At 40.9% G+C, this 21,306-nt stretch overlaps 1 protein-coding gene across 13 annotated transcripts in view; it reads left to right on the plus strand.

The window, feature by feature from the left end:
• Window positions 1-21,306, plus strand: part of ACVR1 (activin A receptor type 1) — a 162,416-nt gene that overhangs the window by 89,223 nt on the left and 51,887 nt on the right. For 7 of the 13 annotated variants that reach the window (XM_064287120.1, XM_064287121.1, XM_064287113.1 and 4 more), the window contains 2 exons: window positions 17,016-17,279; window positions 20,416-20,627. In XM_064287120.1, the coding sequence (XP_064143190.1) occupies window positions 17,048-17,279; window positions 20,416-20,627 (444 nt within the window). In that variant the 5' untranslated portion in view covers window positions 17,016-17,047. Of the gene's footprint in view, window positions 1-16,825; window positions 16,880-17,015; window positions 17,280-20,415; window positions 20,628-21,306 lie in introns of all 13 variants that reach the window. The other 6 variants (XM_064287111.1, XM_064287116.1, XM_064287114.1 and 3 more) reach the window with 1 other exon arrangement.

Below are 21,306 nucleotides of genomic sequence, written 5' to 3' on the forward strand. Positions count from 1 at the left end.
GTGCTTCCAGCATTGCATCCATTTGTTGAAACACCTTAATTGGCGTTCTGTCAATTCTCAAGCCTTGTTTTTCACCAGTGCCTTCAGTGCACCTTGGATTCCTTCCTTCAGTACCATCGGCTCTGGATCGTATGCTCCCTCCTGAAATGGTTGAACGTTGACCAATTTTTTTTGGTATAGTGACTCTGTGTATTACTTCCATCTCTCTCTCTCTCTTTTTTTTTTTTTTTTTGAATATTTTATTGTGTTTTGGGTGGAAGCTTACACAGCAAATTAGGTTCTCATTTAACAATTTCTGTACATATTGTTCAGTGACATTGGATACATTTTTAATAATATATCAGCTTTCTCATTAGTTCCATTCTGGTTGTTCTGTTTCTCTTGATCTAGGTTCCCTGTCTTCCTTGCCTTCTTGTCTTTGGTCTGGGGAAAATGTTGACCATTTGGTTTTATTTAGATGATTTTTTAAAGGGGTATAGTACTTATGGATGATTTATTATTTTATGAGCCAATCTGTCATTTGGCTGAAAGGTAACCCCTGGAAGTGGCTTTAGTCCCAAATTTAAAGGGTCTACTAAGGTGATAATCTTGGGGGTTCGTCTAGTCTGTAGAAGTCCAGTAAGTCTGGCCTTTTTTTTTTTTTTTTTTAAGGAATTTGAGTTTTGTTCTACATTTTCTCCCATTCTGTGAGGGACTATCTCTTGAGCCCTTAGTCAGAATGGTTGGTAGTGGTAGCTGGGCACCATCTAGTTCTTCTGGTCTCAGGGTAGGTGAGGCCATTGTTTATGTAGACTATTCTGTAAAAAAGCTTCTTTGTGTCTTTGGTTTCCTTTTTTTTTCTTTTGCTCCGAACGAGCTTCCATCTTCTTTTGATGCTTCCTGCATCCTTCAATATTTTTGCCCAGTATTGCAACTCAAGGCTTGAATTTTTTCTTCAGTTCTTTCATCTTGAGACATGCCAAGCATGTTCTTACCTTTTGGTTTTCTAACTCCAGGTCTTTGCACACTCCATTAAAATACTTTACTTTGTCTTCTCAAGCTGCTCTTTGAAATCTTCTTTTCAGCTCTTTTACTTCATCATTTCTTCTTTTGCTTTAGCTACTCTACATTCAGGAGTAATTTTCAGAGTCTCTTCTGACATCCATTTTGGTCTTTTCTTTCCTGTCTTTTTAATGACTTCTTGCTTTCTTCATGTGTTATATCCTTGATGTTATCCCACAACTCATCTGATCTTAGGACATTAGTGTTCATTGTGTTAAACCTGTTCTTGAGATGGTCTCTAAATTCAGGTGGGATATATTCAAGGTCATGCTTTGCCTCTCGTGGACTTCTTTTAGTTTTTTCAGCTTCAACTTGAACTTTCATAGGAGCAATTGACGGTCTTTTCTGCAGTTGGCTCCTACCTAGCCTTGTTCTGACTGATAACATTGAGTTTCTATGTCATCTCTTTCCATAGATGCAGTTGATTTGATTCCTGCATATTCCATTCTACGAAGTCCGTGTATATTGTCACTTTTTATGTTGATGAAAAAAGGTATTTGCAATGAAGAAGTCGCTGGTCTTGAAAAATTCTATCATGTCATCTCCAACTTGGTTTCTATCACCAAGGCCATATTTTCCAACTACCAATCCTCCTTGTTTCTAACTTTCACATTCCAGTCACAGTAATTATCAATGTATTTTGATTGCATTTTTCATAAATTTCAGACTGTAGAAGTTGGTAAAAGTCTTCAATTTCTTCTTCTTTGGCATTAGTGGTTGGTACATAAATTTGAATAATAGTCGTATTAACTGGTCGGTCTTATAGGCATATGGATATTATACTATCACTGACAGTGTTGTACTTCAGGATAGATCTTAAAATGTTCTTTTTGATGAAGAATGTAATACCATTTCTCTTGAATTTGTCAGTCGTTGTTTAGTAGACCATATGATTGCCCTATTCAAAATGGACAGTACCAGTCCATTTCAGCTCACCACTGCCTAGGATACCAATCTCTATGTGTTCCATTTCATTTTTGGATCGCAACTTTTCCTAGATTCATACTTTGTGCATTCCACGTTCTGATTATTAGTGGATGTTTGCAGCTGTTTCTTCTCATTTTAAGTTGTGCCACAATAGCAAATGCAGGTCCCAACAGCGTGACTCCATCATGTCATTAAGGTCAACTCTACTTTGAGGAGGCAGCTCTTCCCCGTTCGTATTTTGAGTGCCTTCCAACCTGAGGGGCTCATCTTCTGGCGCTATACCAGACAATGTTCTGCTATCCATAAGGTTTTGTGTGGCCAGTTTTTTTAGAAGTAGATCACCAGGTCCTTCTTTCTAATCTATCTTGGTTTTGAAGCTCTGCTGAAATTTGTCCACCATGGGTGCCGTGCTGGTATTTGAAATACTGGTGGCATACCTTCCAGCATCACAGTCACACACAAACCACCACAGTATGACAAATTGACAGACGAATGGTGGAGGTAGGCCTACATGCTGCATTTTAAAAGACATCCCAACCGTAACAATTTATGATAGTATGGACTGAAAAGATCCCTTGGTATGACACAAATGGTTTACACTTCTGTGCTAACCCGAAGGTTGGCAGTTTGAAGCCTACCAGTGTCACTGTGGAAGAAAGGCCTGGCTATGGAGCAGTTTTACAGTATAATACATAAGGTCACCATAAGTTGGAATGGACTCAATGCTTCCGGGTTTAGATTTTTGTTCTGTGGACTAGAAGGAAAAACAAAACAAAGCACAGAAATAAGAACCTCATTCCAAAGGGTAAAACTTTGTTACAGATTGGTCACAAATAATAACAGTGACATTGGCAACAACAATCTAATAATAATTGCGCCGCTACTTTTATTTATGAAAACAAGCTGGAGCTGCTGACTTTTCTAGCAACTTTTGCAGGACATTTAAATCCTTCTCGTTGGCCCTTTGTTCCTGTGTTGCCATGGAGTGTCAATAACCTCAGCTCAGAATAACCCGGGCAGTGAGATGAGAGGTACAGCCTGCTCACTGGCATGTCGGCTGGCCAGGTTACACTGTTTTCATTGCTCCCGTCTTGGGAGGAGCACTAGGCAGCTTGTTGCCCTGGCAGCTATGAAAGGTGTATGTCTCTTGGCTGCCCAGAGTTGGAATTGCAACCAGAACTTTCCTGCCTGCTGAGCATGTGCAGTTCCCGATTGAGCTGATAGCAACTGAAAATAGCCCGCTGAGCACCTGTTCCTTGTACACCAGCCCTTGGCTGACTGCCATTTAGGACAGAAACTCACTCGGTGGATAGGTAAGGTGCTGCACACATTTTAGTGGTTCTTAGGAAGATCCTGGGAACTTTGGCCCAGGCTTAAAGGGAAGAAAAAAACAACACGGCCTTCTGAGCAATTTCTTTTGGCACTTCTATGGTTAGTGGGTGGCCACAGTGGCTCTGTCTGTACAGTAGCTCCCTGAATGTTCCATACAGTTCTTCCTGCTCAGCCAAACAGTGGTCTAACAGACTAAGAAGTAAACGTTTTCTCTTGGAGGGAGAAGCTTTCCTGAAAAACTTCTGGATAGTTAAGCTTCTGTTGTATGTTATCTCAACTTTAGAGAGGAGAGAGGTATTGCATTAAACATTTTTGTTTGGTTTTCTACCTTCTCTTTAAGCCTGATGATTGTCAGTAGATCCTTCCTATAAGGCATCTCTTGCTAGTCCAAGTGTGGGCACACATAGGATCACAGAATAGAATCACAGCATGTTAGGAGCTGTGTCTTCCCCTTTGGGACTCCTTCCATTTCCTTCTGGGCTTTCATCTCTTTAGCAGGCTTGCCATTGCTGGACATGCTTGGCACGCCAGTGTGGATGCAAGCTGACTTTGGAAGGAAATACTTCTGAAATGACTTGGTGGTATTAAAGCTACTATTTAAAAGTGACCCTCTGTAGATACTTGGGTTATCTTTAGGCCGTCAGTGCTCTGCAGCTACAGGAGCCAAAGGGAATCTGTGGAAACTCTTGCTTGTTGCTCTAGTCTTAGTTTCTGTTTAAATATTCTTGCTCCCAGCCAGTGGCCTCGTGACATATCTCAGATTTAACTGGCTTTCTTCTGCCAAGGCCCAAGATTATCGTGGAAGCTGGGAATGGTTTTCCATGCTGCAGAGATTGAGGGGAAGAAGGTGTGTGTTTGTAAGGCTAGTTGTGGTTCACAGCACTCGGGATTTGCTTTCTGTTTCTATCTTGAATGTAGGCACCAGGGTTTTTTTTTTGTGGGCTCTGGAGTAGGAAGGAATAAGCTTCAGATAACCCAAATTCAACCATCTCTTTAGTCAGTGACTCATAAGCTAATCTTAAGTGTGGTAAGTCTGGCACTTGATGAATTCTTGTGGACCATATTATTTAAACTGATGGGCGAAGAAGATATGTAAAGCAAAGATCAAGTTATAAATGTTGGAATACAGGTGCTGAAAGCATGCATGCATTCATGAAATTGAAGACATGGGGTTACTTCCTTCATTAACCTTTTATGGAGTACTAGACTTGTTGGGACCTCGGGAAATGAACTGGGAAATTGGGGGCTTGGGAAATAGCAATATCAGAGAGGCTCAGACTCTGTCCCCATTATTCACCTCTGGATATCTTAATCTCCTCCAACCTTGAAAGGAAGCAGTATAAAAGTTACCTTGTTTCCTCTGTGCTTTTTTCTTGGGTGGGGTAGGGTAGGAGAATAGGAAAGAAACAATTTACTAATTCTGAACATTTTCACCTTTTGCTTTGGGCACCACTGTGCCAAGAGGCTGCATTCCATGATTATTGTTAAACAAATTGGAGCCCTGCCCATCTTTTGAAAAGTTTATCTACATGGCTGGAAAGCTTCCTGAAAGCCTGTTAGGGGTATGGTGGAGGATTGCTGATGGTACCCAGAGCCAAGATTGGCAATCTTGGAGGTGCAGTCCCTGAGCCCAGAGAAAAAGGTAAGGTAGACTGCAAGAGGAGCCCCTGGGTGGTGCAAATGGTTAAGCGCTCAACTACTAGCTGAAAGGTTGGTGGTTTGAACCCACTGAGAGGCTCCTGGGGAGTCAGGCCTGGTGATCTGCTTTTGAAAGGTTATAGCCTTGAAAACCCTATTGAGCATTTCTGCTCTGCATACATGGGGTTTCCATGAGTCAAAACTGACTTGATGGCAACTAACAACAACAACAATGATATCAAGGGTGCAAGAGGATTAATAGAGGTGGAAATCTGGGTACTGAAGCCTTCCTGTGGTTCCTTTTCTACTGTCTTTTCCCATATGGAGCTCACTGTTTCAGGTTGTTTGTAAAAACCAAAACTTTCAGTGTAGAGCCTGGGTAGGAGGCATTCACAGGACTAGCCATGCATCTCCTAGTTAACCAGGAAAAAACCCAAAACAGAAAACCAAAAGTGAGTCAGTATAACCACTTCTTCCCACACTGTGAACAAATCTTCTAGCTTGAGACATTTGAAGGATGTACCACGCCACTGACACTCTTCTAAATCGAAACAAGGAGTGCCGTTTCTACAGTGCTTTTAATTTACTGTGTCTAACTTTTTGCTCTTCCTTCAGGGTGTGGTAATCTCTGTTACTCTGCTTATAACTGAAGCCTTGCTCAGACATGGGCATTTGAAGTATCTGAGGGAAAGAGTATTGGCTGGTCTCTAAAGGTAATCCTGGAGTCCCTGTGTGGTACAAAAGGTTAAAGGTTCTTGGATACTAACTGAAAGGTTGGAAGTTCAAGTCTACCCAGAGGCACCTGGGAAGAGAGGCCTGGTGATCTATGTCTGAAAAATCAGCCATTGAAAACCTTGTGGAGCAGTTCTACTCTGATACACACGGGGTCAACATGAGCCAGAACTGACTGGAGGCAACTGGTTTAAAATAGTCCCAGTAGGCAATTCTTATTAGGCATTGTGATTGTTTCTCTGAAGCACAGACTCAAGTTTGAGGAGGAAATGAAGAAAGGGGTTGTTGTATTTCCTTATATTTACTAGTTGCTTCACAGACACGGTACATATGGAAAATCCAAGACTTTGCACATTCAGCGAATCATAAAAAGCATGGAAAAGACAGACCTGTAATGTCGTAGGTCCATACTCCACAGTGCCTTTTAATTTGTTAGTCACTTAGACACAGGTATGAGTTTTTGGCCTTGAAGTGGAAGGTGTGGCTTCTGCAATAGGCTTAATTTACAGGGATTATTTCAGAGGCTGCCCAGACACAAAATAAACAGATGGCCCCCCCCTTTTTTTTCTCCTTAGCTTCAGCAATTCAAATGCAGGGTGATTTAGGAATCCTTATCACCTTCAGCAAAGCAAGAAGGGAAAAATGATATAATTCACTCTTCTCTGCTTCCTGCTGAAAGTGCCACTACTTTCACTGGTAGAAATATGGTGGCAAAGACCAGGGGTAGCTTTTTCACTGCTAAGCAGCCAAGTCCTGCCCCGACCCCTCTAACTGGCTCGAGTTGATGAGACCTCTTGAATTTTGATGATCCTGATCGTCATAGCATCATAGTAGCGAAAAGTTCTCAAATCAGTCATCAAAGGAGGGAAAACTGATAAAAGCCCGGCTGTTCTGTTTATGCATTTAGTCCCTTATTTTAGGAACTCTTGTGTCTTACGCCTTTCCTCTAACAAACTAGAAACTTAGCACACTGCAAAACTATTAAGTTTGCACACTTGTGTGCCTGAGGAGGTGAACAGATGTGATGTCATGGGAACTCCTCTAGGAAGGTGTGGTTTGCACAGACATGCTGGCTCAGTGACTAAGCCCGGCCTTAGGATCTGTGCTGACATTTAAAGACTTTATGGGCTCACTGTGCTCTGAAAACCAGCATCATGTCTCTTCCCACCTCTTAATCCTTTTTAAGAAAAGAAAGGTCATTCAGCAGTAAGTATCTGTCAGGCCTGTACTCTCTACTCTCTGCCAAGTTCTGAAGCAGATGTTGGAATAGGTACAGTTGCTCCCTTCGTGGTGACTACAGTTTAGAGGAAGAGTTGGGTATTAAGCATTCGTACAAACACATACGTGAGTGTATAAAGGTGGTTCCTACTTTAAATTTGGGGAATGAACAAAGGCTTCTCAGAGAAAACAGGATGTAAGATGAGATCTGAAGGGATCAGTAGGCACTAACGAGGTGAATGGGGGTGTTGGCAGGAAGGGAGGCAAGCATCACGTGGAGGGCATTCCACATCTAAAGGACCTGAGGGCCGGAAGTCGGAAGAGGGCCTCCAGGAACTGAGGTGATCTGAGAGGAGGCTGAAGAAGAAGGTGGGGGTCAGATCAAATGGAAATTTTAGACCAGGTTAGCAGCCCTGATCTTTCTTATGAGAGCAGTGGAAGCCACAGGAGGATTTTATGTAAGAGAATAATGACATAAACCAATTGGAAAGGATTAAGGAAGATAGGAACGAGATACAGTAAGGAGAGGATGATAGCTTAGACTAAGATAGGTGAGGAAGTGATGGTGAAAAATAAATGGATTCAGGAGATTTAATTGGCATTTGTGTGTGTGTGTGTGTGTGTGAGAGAGAGAGAGGGAGGGAGGCGGGCAGGGAAAGAGGGAGGGAGATCAGTCTTGTAAGTCTAAATGAATGGGGATGCCATTTGCTGAGTTAGGGAACAGTGGAGGAAGCATGTGTTCGCAGTGGAGGAATCATGAATTCAAAATCTTGGAAATTCTAGAACATTTTTTAAAATTCTAATTTATATTTGATCTCATTGGAATGCCTCTTATTCTCTCTCTTTTGAAAAGTATTTATAATCTTAACTCCTGGAATACGTTTTCTCCTTGGTTTTACAACTATACCAAGTATCAGGTTCTCTGATCAGAGGAAATGTGATTTGGGTTTCCCTAACTGAGTGTTTTATAATGAAGAGAGTATTTAGATACTTGATGTATGTTTTCCTTGAGCATGTAACCAGCCTTCTTGCTAGAGCATCAGATGCCCATCACTAGGCATTCCGGATGGACCTTTGTGTTTCTGTCTTAGCAATAGGCTTGCTGATGATGATACCTGGCATTGCAAAATCTTTCTTTAAGCCTCTTTAATGTCACAGGCTTCAAATGCTTTCGCATTCTAGAGAGGGGCCAAACTGCACTCCTGGATTAGGAGATGGTAGAGGGACTTTATAATCTATAAACTTGATAAAAGCTGCGATTTCAAATGAATGAATGGTTTATACTGTTGGAAGAATTCTAAGGTTATTTGGTGTTCCTTTCTTAGCCTATACAATTTCTGAGCTATCAGACTTTTATGGTAACAGTCTAATTACTACCTTATTATTTGGGCTATTTTGAGGCAAGCCTGTAAGAAATTCAACCTGTTCCTTTTGCCGACACCTGGGATCATAGAGAACCCATGTGTATCAGAGTAGAACTGTTCAGTAGGGTTCTCAAGGCTGAGACCTTTTGGAAGCAGATCGCCAGGTCTGTCTTCTGAGGCTCCTCTGGGTAGATCCACCAACCTTTTGTTTAGATGGCTAGTGCTTAACCATTTGTACCAGCCAGGGACTCCATTATCTTAGAGCATCATAAAAAAATTGTCCTGGAGACCAAGAATCTATATATAGATAACAGAAGATTTTTTTTTTTTAACTAGAGAAAGAGAGCAATGCTTCAAATTATTCTTGAGATGGTCTCTACATTCAGGCGGGGTATACTCAAGACCATTCTTTGGCTCTTGTGGGCGTGTTTTAATTTTCTTCAGCTTCAACTTGTACTTGATGATCTGTTCCACAGTTGGTTCCTGGCCTTGTTCTGACTGATAATATCGAGCTTCTCCATCATCTCTTTCCACAGATGTAGTCATTTTGATTCCTGTGTATTCCATCTGGCGAGGTCCATATGTGTAGTTGAAAACAGGTATTTGTAACGAAGAAGTCATTGATCTTGCAAAATTCTATCATGTGATCTCCAGCACAGTTTCTATCACCAAGGCCATATTTTCCAACTACCAATCCTTCTTCTTTGTTTCTGACTTTCTCATTCCAATCACCAGTAATTATCAGTGCATTTGATTGCGTGTTTGATCAATTTCAGACTGCAGAAGTTGGTAAAAATCTTCCAATTTCTTCATCTTTGCCATTAGACATTGGTGTATTAATTTGAATAATATTGTATTAAGTGGTCTCCCTTGTAGGCATATGGATATTACCCTATCATTGACAGCATTGTATCTCAGGACAGATCTTGAAATGTTCTTTTTTTTGCAATGAATGTGATGCTGTCCTTTAATTAGTCATTCCTGGCATAGTAGACCATATGATTGTCTGATTCAAAATGGTTAGTAACAGTCTGTTTCAGGCCACTAATGCCTAGGATATTGATCTTTCGAGCATTCCATTTCATTTTTGACAACTTCCAGTTTTCTTAGATTCATGCTTCACACATTCCATGTTCCAGTTATTAGTGGATGATTGCAGCTTTTTCTCATTTTGAGTCGTACACATCAGCAAATGAAGGTCCTGAAAGCTTTACTCCACCCATGTCATTAAGGTCCACTCTACATTGAGAAGCAACTCTTCCTCAGTTGTATTCTGAGTGCCTTCCAACCTGAGGGGTTCATCTTCCGACACTCTTTAAGACAGTGTTTGACTGCTATTCATAAGGTTTTTACTGGCCAACCTTGAGTATAACCCACCTGAAGTTAGAGAGCATCTCAAGAATAGATCTGACACGTTGAATACTAATGGCCAAAGACCAGACAAATTGTGGGATAACATCAAGGACGTCATACATGAAGAAAGCAAAATGTCATTAAAAAGACTAGGAAAGAAAGAAAAGACCAAAGTGGACAACATCAGAAGAGACTCTGGAACTTGCTCTTGAAGGTAAAGTAGCTAAAGTGAATGGAAGAATTAATGAAGTAAAAGAGCTAAACAGAAGATTTCAAAGATCGGCTTGAGAAGACAGTAAAGTGTTATAATGAAATGTGAGAAGACATGGAGTTAGAAAACCACATGCTTGGCATTTCTCAAGCTGAAAGAACTCAAGAAAACGTTGAAGCCTTGAGTTGCAATATTGAAAGATTGTTTAGGCAAAATGTTGAACGATGCAGGAAGCATCAAAAGTAAATGGAAGGAATACCCAGAGACTCTGTACCAAAAAGAGTTGGTTGCAATTCAGCCATTTCAGGAGGTAGCATACAATAAAGAACCAAAGGAATTGAAGGAAGAAGTCAAAGCTGCACTGAAGGCATTGGCAAAAAATAAGGCTCCAGGAATTAATGGAATACCAGTAGAGATATTTCAAGAAACAGATGCAACGCTGGAAGCACTCACTCATCTATGCCAAGAAATTTGGAAGACAGCTACCTGGCCAACCAATTGGAAGACATCCATGTTTGTGCCCATTCCAAATCACCTATCAAACAATATCATTAATAGCACGTGCAAGTAAAATTTTGCTGAAGATAATTCAAAAAGGGTTGCAACAGTACATTGACAGAGAACTGCTAGAAATTCAGTCAGATTCAGAAGAGGACATGGAACGAGGGTTATTGCTACTGAACTTGGGAAGGTAGGCACTTGTCTGGCGTGCTCAGACTTGCAAATTAATCTGGACACTGGTCTTTGAGAAAGGGAAAGTAACATGATTGCAATGCTCAGAGAAAGGAGCCGGGAGTAAGTTTCTCAGGTCCAACTCACTAAGCTGTGGGGAAGCAGGGTTTATATTTGGTTTGGCCAGCAAGATGGCGGCTGCAGAGGCATACTGGGGAGGAAGATTCTAGAAGGCGGCCAGGAAACAGGAGATGACATGGTTCTTGTTAGACTTCTCACTTCGGAATAGGGTCCAGGTGATGATTTTCCTTCTGATTCATTCCAGCTGTTGCTGCGGCTTCTGTTGAAGTCAGTTGGTGGACACAGCTGGCCCTCCTGCACACGCAGGGTAAGCCACATCTAAATCTGGCTTGGGCTAGTTTAATGACTAATGGAAATTTACTGGCATTCCTAGGGTCAGGTTACAGTATCATTGCTGATGTCAGATGGATCTTGTCTGAAAGCAAGAATACCAGAAAGATGTTTACCTGTGTTTTATTGATTATACAGAGGCTTCAAGTCCTCCTCACTTTAAGCAAGCAAGGTTGTGTGGATCCTAACAAATTATGGATAACATTGCAAAGAATGGAAATTCCAAAAGACTTAATTGTGCTCATGCGGAACCTGTGCATAGACCAAGAGGCAGTCACTCAGACAAAACAAGCCAATACTGCATGGTTTAAAGTCAGGAAAGGTGTGCATCAAGGTTGTATCATTTCCCCATGCTTATTCAGCCTGTATGCTGAGCAAATAATCCAAGAAGCTGGCCTATATGAAGAAGAATGGGGCATCAGGATTGGAGAAGACTCATTAACAACCTGCGTTATACAGATGACACAACCTTGTTTGCTGAAAGTGAAGAGAACTTGAAGCATTTACTGACGACGGTCAAAGACTACAACCTTCAGTATGGATTACACCTCACCATAAGGAAAACAAAAATCCTCACAACTGGACCAGTAAGCAACATCGTGATAAACCAAAATGCCAAACCAAACCTGTTGCTGTCGAGTTGATAGCTATCCGTAGGACAGTAGGACTGCCCCGTATAGTTTCCAAAGCTGTAAATCTTGACAGAAGTAGATTGCCACATCTTTTTCCCACAACATCATGATAAACAGAAAAAAGATTGAAGTTGTCAAGGATTTCATTTTACTTGGATCCACAGTCAGCGCCCATGGAAGCAGCAGTCGAGAAATAAAACAACGTATTACGTTGGTCAAATCTTGGGCAAAAGACCTCTTTAAAGTGTTGAAAAGCAAAGATGTCACTTTGAGAACTAAGGTGCGCCTGACCCAAGCCATGCTGTTTCCCGTTGCCTCATATGCAGGCAAAAGCTGGGCAATAAATAAGGAAGACTGAAGAAGAATAAATGGTTTTTGATTATGGTGTTGGTGAAGAATTTTGAATATACCATGGACTGCCAGAAGAACAAACAAGTCTGTCTTAATAGAAGTACAGCTAGAGTGCTCCTTGAAGTGAGGATAGCAAGACTTTGTCTGGAGTACTTGGACATGTTATCCAGAGGGACCAGTCCCTGGAGAAGGACATCATACTGGGCAATATAGAGGGTCAGTGAAAAAGAAGGCAGCTCTTAATGATGGGTTGACACAGTGGCTGCAGTAGTGGACTCCAACACAGCAATGATTGTGAGGATGGTAGAGGACAGTGTTTCGTTCTGTTGTGTACAGGGTCTCTGAGTTGGAACCAACTCGACAGCACCTAACAACAACAAGGATTGTAGCTACAGGCTGGTTTACAGGTAGTATTTTCTTGTTTGTCTTTTGTGTTAAAGATTCTGGTGCCAAATGTGGGTTTTTTGTACACTGTTTAGAATGATATTGTTACTGTTGAGGTGACCCCATAAATGCATTAAAACATATAGAGTGCATTACTGAGCAGGTGGAGGGAGAACCTTGAGGGGAGGGGGAGGATAAGTCCGCAGTGTTGTGTCTAGATTGCTCAAGTCATGTTGAAAGCATGAATATGAATACTTTTACTATGAGGAACAAGCTTATCCCAGCCTGTGATGTTCTTTGTTCTTCTTCTTTCTCTGCCAGGCTAGGATTATACGAGTATCTGTGTTCAGATGGTGAGCTGGAGGGGAGAACAAGACAAATCTTTTGAAAGCTTTGGCTGTGGTGAACCCCTGGGATTCTAAGCCTGCGTCTTGGGTTGACGGAGCCAGCTCCAGATCATCCCTGCTGGCATCGGTCTCCTCAAGGCAGCCTCTATTTGTGGTCAGAATCCCCTGCTGCTCCCAGCCAGACCCAGACTGGGAGTGTTTTTCACACCGTGCTCATCTTGGTGTGCTACAAAGGACAGGCAGTGCCAGCCATAACACTGAGTAATACCGGGAGGTGCCTTGCAGAGCAAACTGTGGGTGAGCACCGCAGTGGCAGGGAGGGAATACTTCTGGCTTGACATTTAAATTACTGAATAATTTAAACAAATGTCAATTAGGTGGAGTGGACTAGCAGCCTTTCCTGGTTATTTGCACAGACAAGTGTAAAATACTTCATAGCAGATAATTCCTGTCTGGGCTGTTGAAAATCAGCCAGCAAAGGTGATTTTCTATTCCTTGGTGCTGCTTGGTGTATACTGTATTTATATTACAGTCTGAGAGATTAGGGATCCACAGACCCTTTACCTGTGGTCCTTAAAGGGGCTTTGTGTTCATTTTACCCCCAGCTTCACCCCCCATATGCCATGCAAACTTCAAATTAAAAATATCACAGGTCCATACATGTTGTAGCTATTCTTCAATTTTGACAAGACTGAAAAAGTGAGTCATGGGCATTTTGAAGCCTGCTATGTTCCTTAGAATTGTGACTATTAAGATCTGAGAGTGCTTCTAACTTGCTTTTAACCTTCTTTGTTGAATTAGTAATCCTAGCTCTGAAATCCTTTTGGCATCTCTTTAAACTAACCCATTCTGCCAGATGAAATCGCCAATGTGGCACTTAACTAATGTGTATGCGTATATGTGTGTGTGGTCATTATATTCTTATGAATTTAGGGCCTTCATTTATATTTGGTATATGTACAAAATAGATACAGGAAAGACTATCCTAAATATTTAGTAGGGAATATACAAGTTAAGAGTATTAAATGTTTGGTGAGAGGAAAAATAGGAAAGAGAAGTTGGCGAAGGTTGTATACTGCTAAATTGAGTTACGAGCTCATGGTTCCTTAAGATTGGTTAATTATTACATATTATTAACAACTGCCGCTGTTTACCTCTTTTCTTTTTCCTGATTATAGAGGGTTGGATATGAAAACTCTGGATTTTGACATGTTACTGATAAAAGAACCAACAGTTTAAGGTTTGTCTACCCTGGTGTCTATACAACTACAAAACCAAAACAAAACCAGTTGCCGTTGAGTCGATTCCAACTCATAGCAACCCTATAGGACAGAGTAGAACTGCTCCATAGGGTTTCCAAGGAGTGGCTGGTGGATTTGAACTGGTAAGCAGGCGAGCTTTTAACCGCTGTGCCAAGAGGGCTCTACTAAAGGAGGGATATAGAAGATAAAAGGAGAGTCTTTAATAAATTAATGAATTGCCTTGATTTAGTTTATGTCCCCCAGGATTAAGATCTATACGCCTTTATGCCTATGTGTGTTGCATAGTTGGGTATATTGAGCTGAATTTTGCTCAGTTCTGGCAGAGTTCTTTAGGTTCCAGTCCAAACATCTGTAAGGCCATCCTCCATCCTCCATCCATCATCCTGTTAGAAACTAGAGACTTTGGAAAGGCCATGCCTCTTCTTGCATCCGTGGACTTAGAGTTCAGTGTTGAGTTTGGGATTGGATTTTAAAAGCTGAGTTCACTCTGAGAGCATATTAGAAATATCATTACTGTTGTTTTAAAAAAAAAAAAAAAAATTGACATTTTTTTTATTAGTACCACAAAGTGTCATTAATTCTGTGGTTACCTTGGACCAGACATTTCCATTGATCAGTGATGTGTGGGCCCCTATGATCTACAGCTACTTTTTTGTCATTTCTAAACCAACAAACAAAAAACCAGCTGTTGCTATCGAGTTGATTCTGATTCATAGCAACCCTCCAGGACAGAGTAGAACTGCACCATAGGGTTTCCAAGGAGCAGCTGGTGGATTTGAACTGCCAACCTTTTGGGTAGCAGCCGAGTTCTTAATCACTGTGCCACCAGGACTCTGTTGTTGTTCCTAGTGGACCTTAAGTGCAGGGAGTTGAGTAAATCACACTCCTCGTTCCATTATCAGTTCAGAATAGCTACTCTCTTATTTTCGTTTTACCCGTTCATCCCAACCCTAACCCCCTCATCCCCAAGCCAACCTCAATGGGCACATACTCTTTAATGAGTGTTAAGTATGTGTCTTTGGATACCTGTGACCTCTTAAAAATAGTTAGGGTTTTAAAAATACATGTTGTCTTTCAAATTTACAGAAATGGGATTGCCTTATGTACCCACCCATGTTGCTTTAATTAATTGCTTTCACCGAGGAAGATTATGTCAGGTTTTTCTGTTGTCTTTTTAATTCCCTGGTGTCAATCACAAACAAATCAATATGACACCTTTAGCTCTCCCTCTCACTCCTGCGCATCCATTTTGTTCCAAAGAATCATCACCTGTGGGCAGCATAGTTGGCAGCCTTCAGCCCAGCCTTGTGCCATTCAAGAGTGGCAAACATGTCTAGACTCCCTAGAAATATTATCTCGCAACTCTCTTTTGGCAAGTGTAAACTTTTTGCTGGATTGTGTCAACAGATATATATATATATTTCTTATCCTTGTAGAAATAGATTGGTGTTGGAATTTCTGTAAGCAGGGAAAACAGAAACTACCTCTTTGCTTATTAAAATTTTTGCTCATTAAAAATGTCTGAGGGCTCTTGATTCTCAGGGGTGAGACTGGTGACATACATAGCACAGTCAGAGGCTATTTTGGATTTTCTGCTTTCAGGCATGTCTTTGCTCTTGGATGAGCCCCTTGTGGTTTTCAAAAGAACTAGCGAGTCGATTATAAATAGAAGTCTTGTGTATGTGTGTCTGCATGCACTCATCCTGTGGGACGAGGCACCCACATTACAGTGGGCAGTGAACTATTTTTCACTTCTTTGAAGAGGGAAGAAGAAAGATTAAGAACACTTTTCTCTTTTTGAGGTAACCCACATCTCTGCACACACCCACACAAATCTGTGTAAATGAACTTGACATTTTCAAAGACCTTAAGTTCAGGTCTTCTCTTGAGAGCACCCAACCTGTTATTTTAAGAAAGAAGCAATTCTGTCATAGACCCACCACAGGGGGTCCAAGCGTTAGAAGGTAGCCTCTCTGTGACATAGACCTTTGGAGATGGCTCTGCAAGCAGAATTTCCTTATATGAACAGTGGTTCTGTGAAAGTGGCCCCTCAGCTCACTAATTAGTGGCCTCTAGACTTGGTTGTTTACATTCTGCCTCCACTTCCTTCCTCACTAGTGGAAACCTTGGGACCGGCAGGTCTCAGCTAATCACTCTAACAAGGGAGGGGATAAAAGAGTAATTTGAAATATAAAACAGCAATTAAGTGTTTTCAAAAAGAGACAATTAGGAAGTCTGATTAGGAGCGCCCCACTGATGACACGCTTCTCCCTCTCTTTCCGTTGCACCAGGTGTGTGCTACTTCTTTGGTCCCACCTGTTACCTTACTGTTCAGTCTTTGTTCTGTTCCCTTAGTTGTCTTGTGCCCTCATGCTGTATTGCATAAAAGCAGTTTGTGCCAAAATTTTTTCTGCCAGGTGAAAATTTTAAGCAGCTCTTAATTCCCATTATAGTCAATGTAAAAACTTTAGTGTTACTATTGTTGAAAAATTAGTCTAGACATCTAGCTGGCAATAGTGATAATATGAATTTGTAAGTATACACTGTGCATCCTTGTAAACTCTCATTACACCAGTATACTGAGAAGTTTCCAAAGCTTCCAGGTAAGGGCAGGAATGTCACGTCAGCATTCCTTGATTATTAGTCGATAGCGATTTCTACAGAGCTTAGCAGGAACTGGTGTTAACAACTGCCATATACTTCATATATTTCAGAGACTTTTTTTTTTGCATAAAATATAATGGACATTATGTACTGGTAAAAAAATTTGTTTTGATGCCAGAATTGGGATATGAGAGCTCATCATGCCAAAGGCTACATGAAAACCACTTTGGGAGAAGTTCATTTTCAGAGTCCTCTGGCCAGATGATAACCAGCCTTTGGCCTAGTATGATCTCAAAGAACGCACAGCTTATATTTGTTGAGAGGTGATTTTTTTTTTTTTTTAAAGTGGTTGGTCACATGAGACGTAGAAGATCACAGAACGTGGATACCGTGTCAAATGGTGATGCTTCACTTGACTTTCTTTTTGGTTAGCGTGGTGGGGGGGGGGGTGATTGGAGAGAAACTATTATTTCCCTGTTGATAGAGATGCCCATAAGAGTGATTTTTTTTTTTCCTCTTGTCTTTCTCCATTGTAGATGAGAAGCCCAAGGCAAATCCCAAACTTTATATGTGCGTGTGTGAAGGCCTCTCCTGTGGGAACGAGGACCACTGCGAAGGCCAGCAGTGCTTCTCCTCGCTGAGCATAAATGACGGTTACCACGTCTACCAGAAAGGCTGCTTCCAGGTCTACGAGCAGGGGAAGATGACTTGTAAGACTCCGCCCTCACCTGGCCAGGCTGTGGAGTGCTGCCAAGGGGACTGGTGCAACAGGAACATCACAGCCCAGCTGCCCACGAAAGGTTCCCATGGACTTTTCTATTTCTAGATCAAGGGGTTTTGTTAGTGTTGTCACGATTCTGTGTGGGTTAAATATCTTAAGTAGCCACAATGCTTTCTTCCTACTTTTTGAACAAAAGTCTGCGGATGACAAGGAAGGTAGCTCTAGGTGAGAAAGACAAAGACATGACCCTTTGGCATCTTAAAAGGAGGATGGACATTTTTGAGAAAGTGAACAAGGTGATGTCCAACTTGATGTACCTGGCTGGGCTCACCAGTGATTTCTCAGCAGCTGCACACAGGTGAAGAGTTCCTGACACCCTTTTTTGTTAAAAAGCCATGATGTCAGTCATAATTGCTGAAATCTCTCTACTTAGTAAATACTGAATTCTGTGTTAAGTGAGTAGGAAGGAAAATAGAGCATAAGACTCAGGTGCCCTAGTGAAATGCCTTTCCTTCTGTATGAGGAAGGTGAACACGAAAGGCTAACTAAAACCTCTTCTCCCATACTGGTTCCCAGTGACCTCTCACTGGCACTTGAAGCCGGGTGATATTTCATTGGAACCTTGGGTAGTTTATGTGGAACTTTCTCCATACTTTATTCAAATACAGTCATATATACTATAGAAGCCAGTCCGTCTCAGTCTCTTCATAAAATGAACCCTAACCAGCTATCTCAAAGTCCCTACAAATAATAACGTACCATAGTCTTCATAGATTTCATGCTACACCAAATTGACTCGGTTAATGTATACCCCAAACCAAACCAAACCCACTGCTGCTGAGTCGATTCCGACTCATGGTGACCCCATGTGTTATAAGTAGAACTGCTCCACAGGGTTTTCTTGGCTGTAATCTTTATAGAGCAGATAACTAAATCTTTCTTCTGCAGTGCCACTGGGTGGGCTTAAAACACCAACCATTACATTAGTAGACAAGTGCAAACTGCACCACCTAGAGACCTTTTTTAATGTTATAGGACCTTTTTAATAGGTATGATTACTTAAGGAAACCATGGTGGCATAGTGGTTGAGAGCTGTGTGTGCTAACCAAATTTGCAGCAGTTTGAACCTACCAGGCGCTCCTTGGAAACTCTATGGGGCAGTTCTACTCTGTCCTATAGGGTTACTGTGAGTCGGAATTGATGGCAATGGATTTTTTTTTTTTTTTAATGATTACTTAGTTTTGGACTCACAAAAGAAAAAAAATAATAATAATAGGAAGGGCTACTAGGAGCAGCCACTGCCAGGAGCAGCCACTGCCAGGAGCAGCCACTGCCAGAAATTTCAGCCAACAAAGGAGAAGGCAGAAAGACAAAATAGCAATATAAGACCGTATTACGGCAACTTTAAAGAAGTTATAGTGTTAAGGCATGTACATTAAATTCTGATAAGCAAATCAAATAATTTTTTTTTTGAGCGATATGATGTTGAATATTATGGTAAAGGGTTTAAAAGAAAGATCTTGAGTGTAAGTGGTTAAAAGTAAAAGGGTATTTGATGGCATAAACTACACTGTTACTCTTTGTGAGTTAAATTGTTGTTAATAGAGTGAATAGACATGGAGAAATGTCTACATTCCTACAAAAATTTGTAGGGACTTTGAAGTAGCTATTTAGGGCTCATTAGGATATACTACTATGAGGAAACACTGGTGGCGTAGTGGTTAAGAGCTACAGCTGCTAAGCAAAAGGTCATCAGTTTGAATCCACCAGGCTCTCCTTGGAAACCCTATGGGGCAGTTCTCTTCCGTCCTATAGGGTCACTATGAGTCGGAATCAACTTGATGGCAACAGGCACTATGTGGAATACAGTATGGAGACTATTCCGTATAAACTACTCAGCAGTATATCAACAGTATGAAGTTTCTGACCTCTACATCACTTTGCTAGACCCTCGGTTTTAAGAGAGGTCCCTGGATGGCACAAGCAGTTTGTGATCAGCTGCTAACTTAAAGGTTGACAAATCGAACCCACCTGGAGGCTCCATGGAAGAAAGGCCCAGCAAACTACTTCCATAAAGATTACAGCCAAGAAGACCCTATGGAGTAGTTCTACGATGTAACACATGGGGCCGAAAAGAGTCATAATCAACTTGATGGCAACAGGTTCTTTAGTTTTAATAGAAGATTTACTTTATTTAAGGAATTTCTAATCTAATTAGTAAGGCAAGCAATATTTATAATTTAATGTTGTATGTAATTAGTTTTACACTTTATCATACAAATGACAAGTACCGTGGAGTATTATATGTGACAAGCCATTGATTATTTGGGGTTGGGAAGTTAAAAGAAAATGATGAAGTAAGTTAGGCTTGAGATTGGATTGTTAAAGGGGCTGGGAAAGTAGAAAAGAGCATAAGGCATATGTGGGGAAGAACAGAGTTTGGTGACATAATATTGGGAAGATGCCTGAAATTCAGAGATGATTATTGTTTTGAGACCTTGTGTCTAACTAAGAAATTTGAATTTAACTCACTAGGCAAGAAGAAAGCCTTTGTAAAATGTTTGCTCGAGTGGTACGTGAGAGTTTGAACACATGAATGTTGGAATGGATAATTTAAGACTGTCTAAACAAGGGTGTGAATGATGAGGTGAGTGAGTGAATCATTGAATGAATGTTTGAATAAGTGAGTAAATGGAAAGATGACTGAATGGTTTCTAGGCAGAAACCACCATCTAAAAAGATCAATGAGAGTTTAGCAATACACAAACAAGATATATTGAAGAGAGAGACTGCAGCTTGGGTAATTTTGTTTTAACTCAGATAACAGTTTTTCATAGGGATATTACAACATAATATCTGACTGTAAGGACTTGATGATAAAACACCCCTAAAGATAAAATTCAAGTTAACAAGAGTAATACCAGAGATTTGTATAGTACTTTATATTTTAAAAGCATGTTCACTGGCATGCATTAATGCAATTGGTTCTCAGTGAATTTTTTTTCAAACTGCAGCTTTGTCTAATGGAATAATGGTTAAAATGACTGGGCCATTGGCCAGGTATTAGGAAGCATTTTAGTTATAACATATTGTTGCTGGTATGTAAAACCATGTGGTCAGAATCAGAAGCTAGTACTTATCAGGATGTTGGTTATGCTAAATAATAAGTAACTAGTAAGTCTTACAGCCAATTACCCCTTTCTCTTCATCTCCAGGGAAATCCTTCCCTGGAACACAGAATTTCCACTTGGAAGTTGGCCTCATTATTCTGTCCGTAGTGTTTGCAGTCTGCCTTCTAGCTTGCCTCCTGGGAGTTGCTCTCCGAAAATTTAAAAGGCGCAACCAAGAACGCCTCAATCCCAGAGATGTGGAATACGGCACCATTGAAGGTCTCATCACCACCAATGTTGGAGACAGCACTTTAGCAGTGAGTTTGTGACCCCACAGGGAATCCCTAGTGTAATGAAGATGGCATAAGACCCTGTCTTATTCTGAGTGTGAAACCCTAACCAGTAACTAGTGACAGGGTAGTGCATACACATACCAGTGGTCACTTAATGTCTTAAACACATGCTGGCACTTGTTTAATCTCCTCCATATGAAAACATCTACTTCATGCAGTCATTTACTTTAAGCGTGTAATGGAATTTATTTTAGGAGATTCTTCATAGTTAGTTTTCTCCTGAAAAAATGGGAAAAAGGACTGAATGATAGCCTGTAATTTTTGGGGGGAGGTTGGGGTGCACTTAGAGTTTATGGTACTCAGCTACTCTTTTAGTCATAACAATGCTTACCAAAAAAAAACACAAAAAACAAAAAACACCTACCTTTGCTAAATATTAAAAACTAAGCCCTCAGTTCTAGATTATTTCAACACCCTGGAATTTAAGACTTTTAAAACTTATATCCAAAAACAGCAGCTACTACATTTGTCATGCTCCTGTGCTGCCCCCTTGTGGAGGGGAGTTAGTTGGCTAGACCAGTGCTGGCCAATAGAAATATGTGAGCCACATATAATTTAAAATTTTCTAGTAGCCACATTAAAAAAAGGAAAAAGAAATACATGAAGTTAATTTTAACAATCAATTTTGTTTAACCCAGTATCT

Source organism: Loxodonta africana, chromosome 6 (genome assembly GCF_030014295.1).
Source record: "Loxodonta africana isolate mLoxAfr1 chromosome 6, mLoxAfr1.hap2, whole genome shotgun sequence".
Lineage (NCBI taxonomy): Eukaryota > Metazoa > Chordata > Mammalia > Proboscidea > Elephantidae > Loxodonta > Loxodonta africana.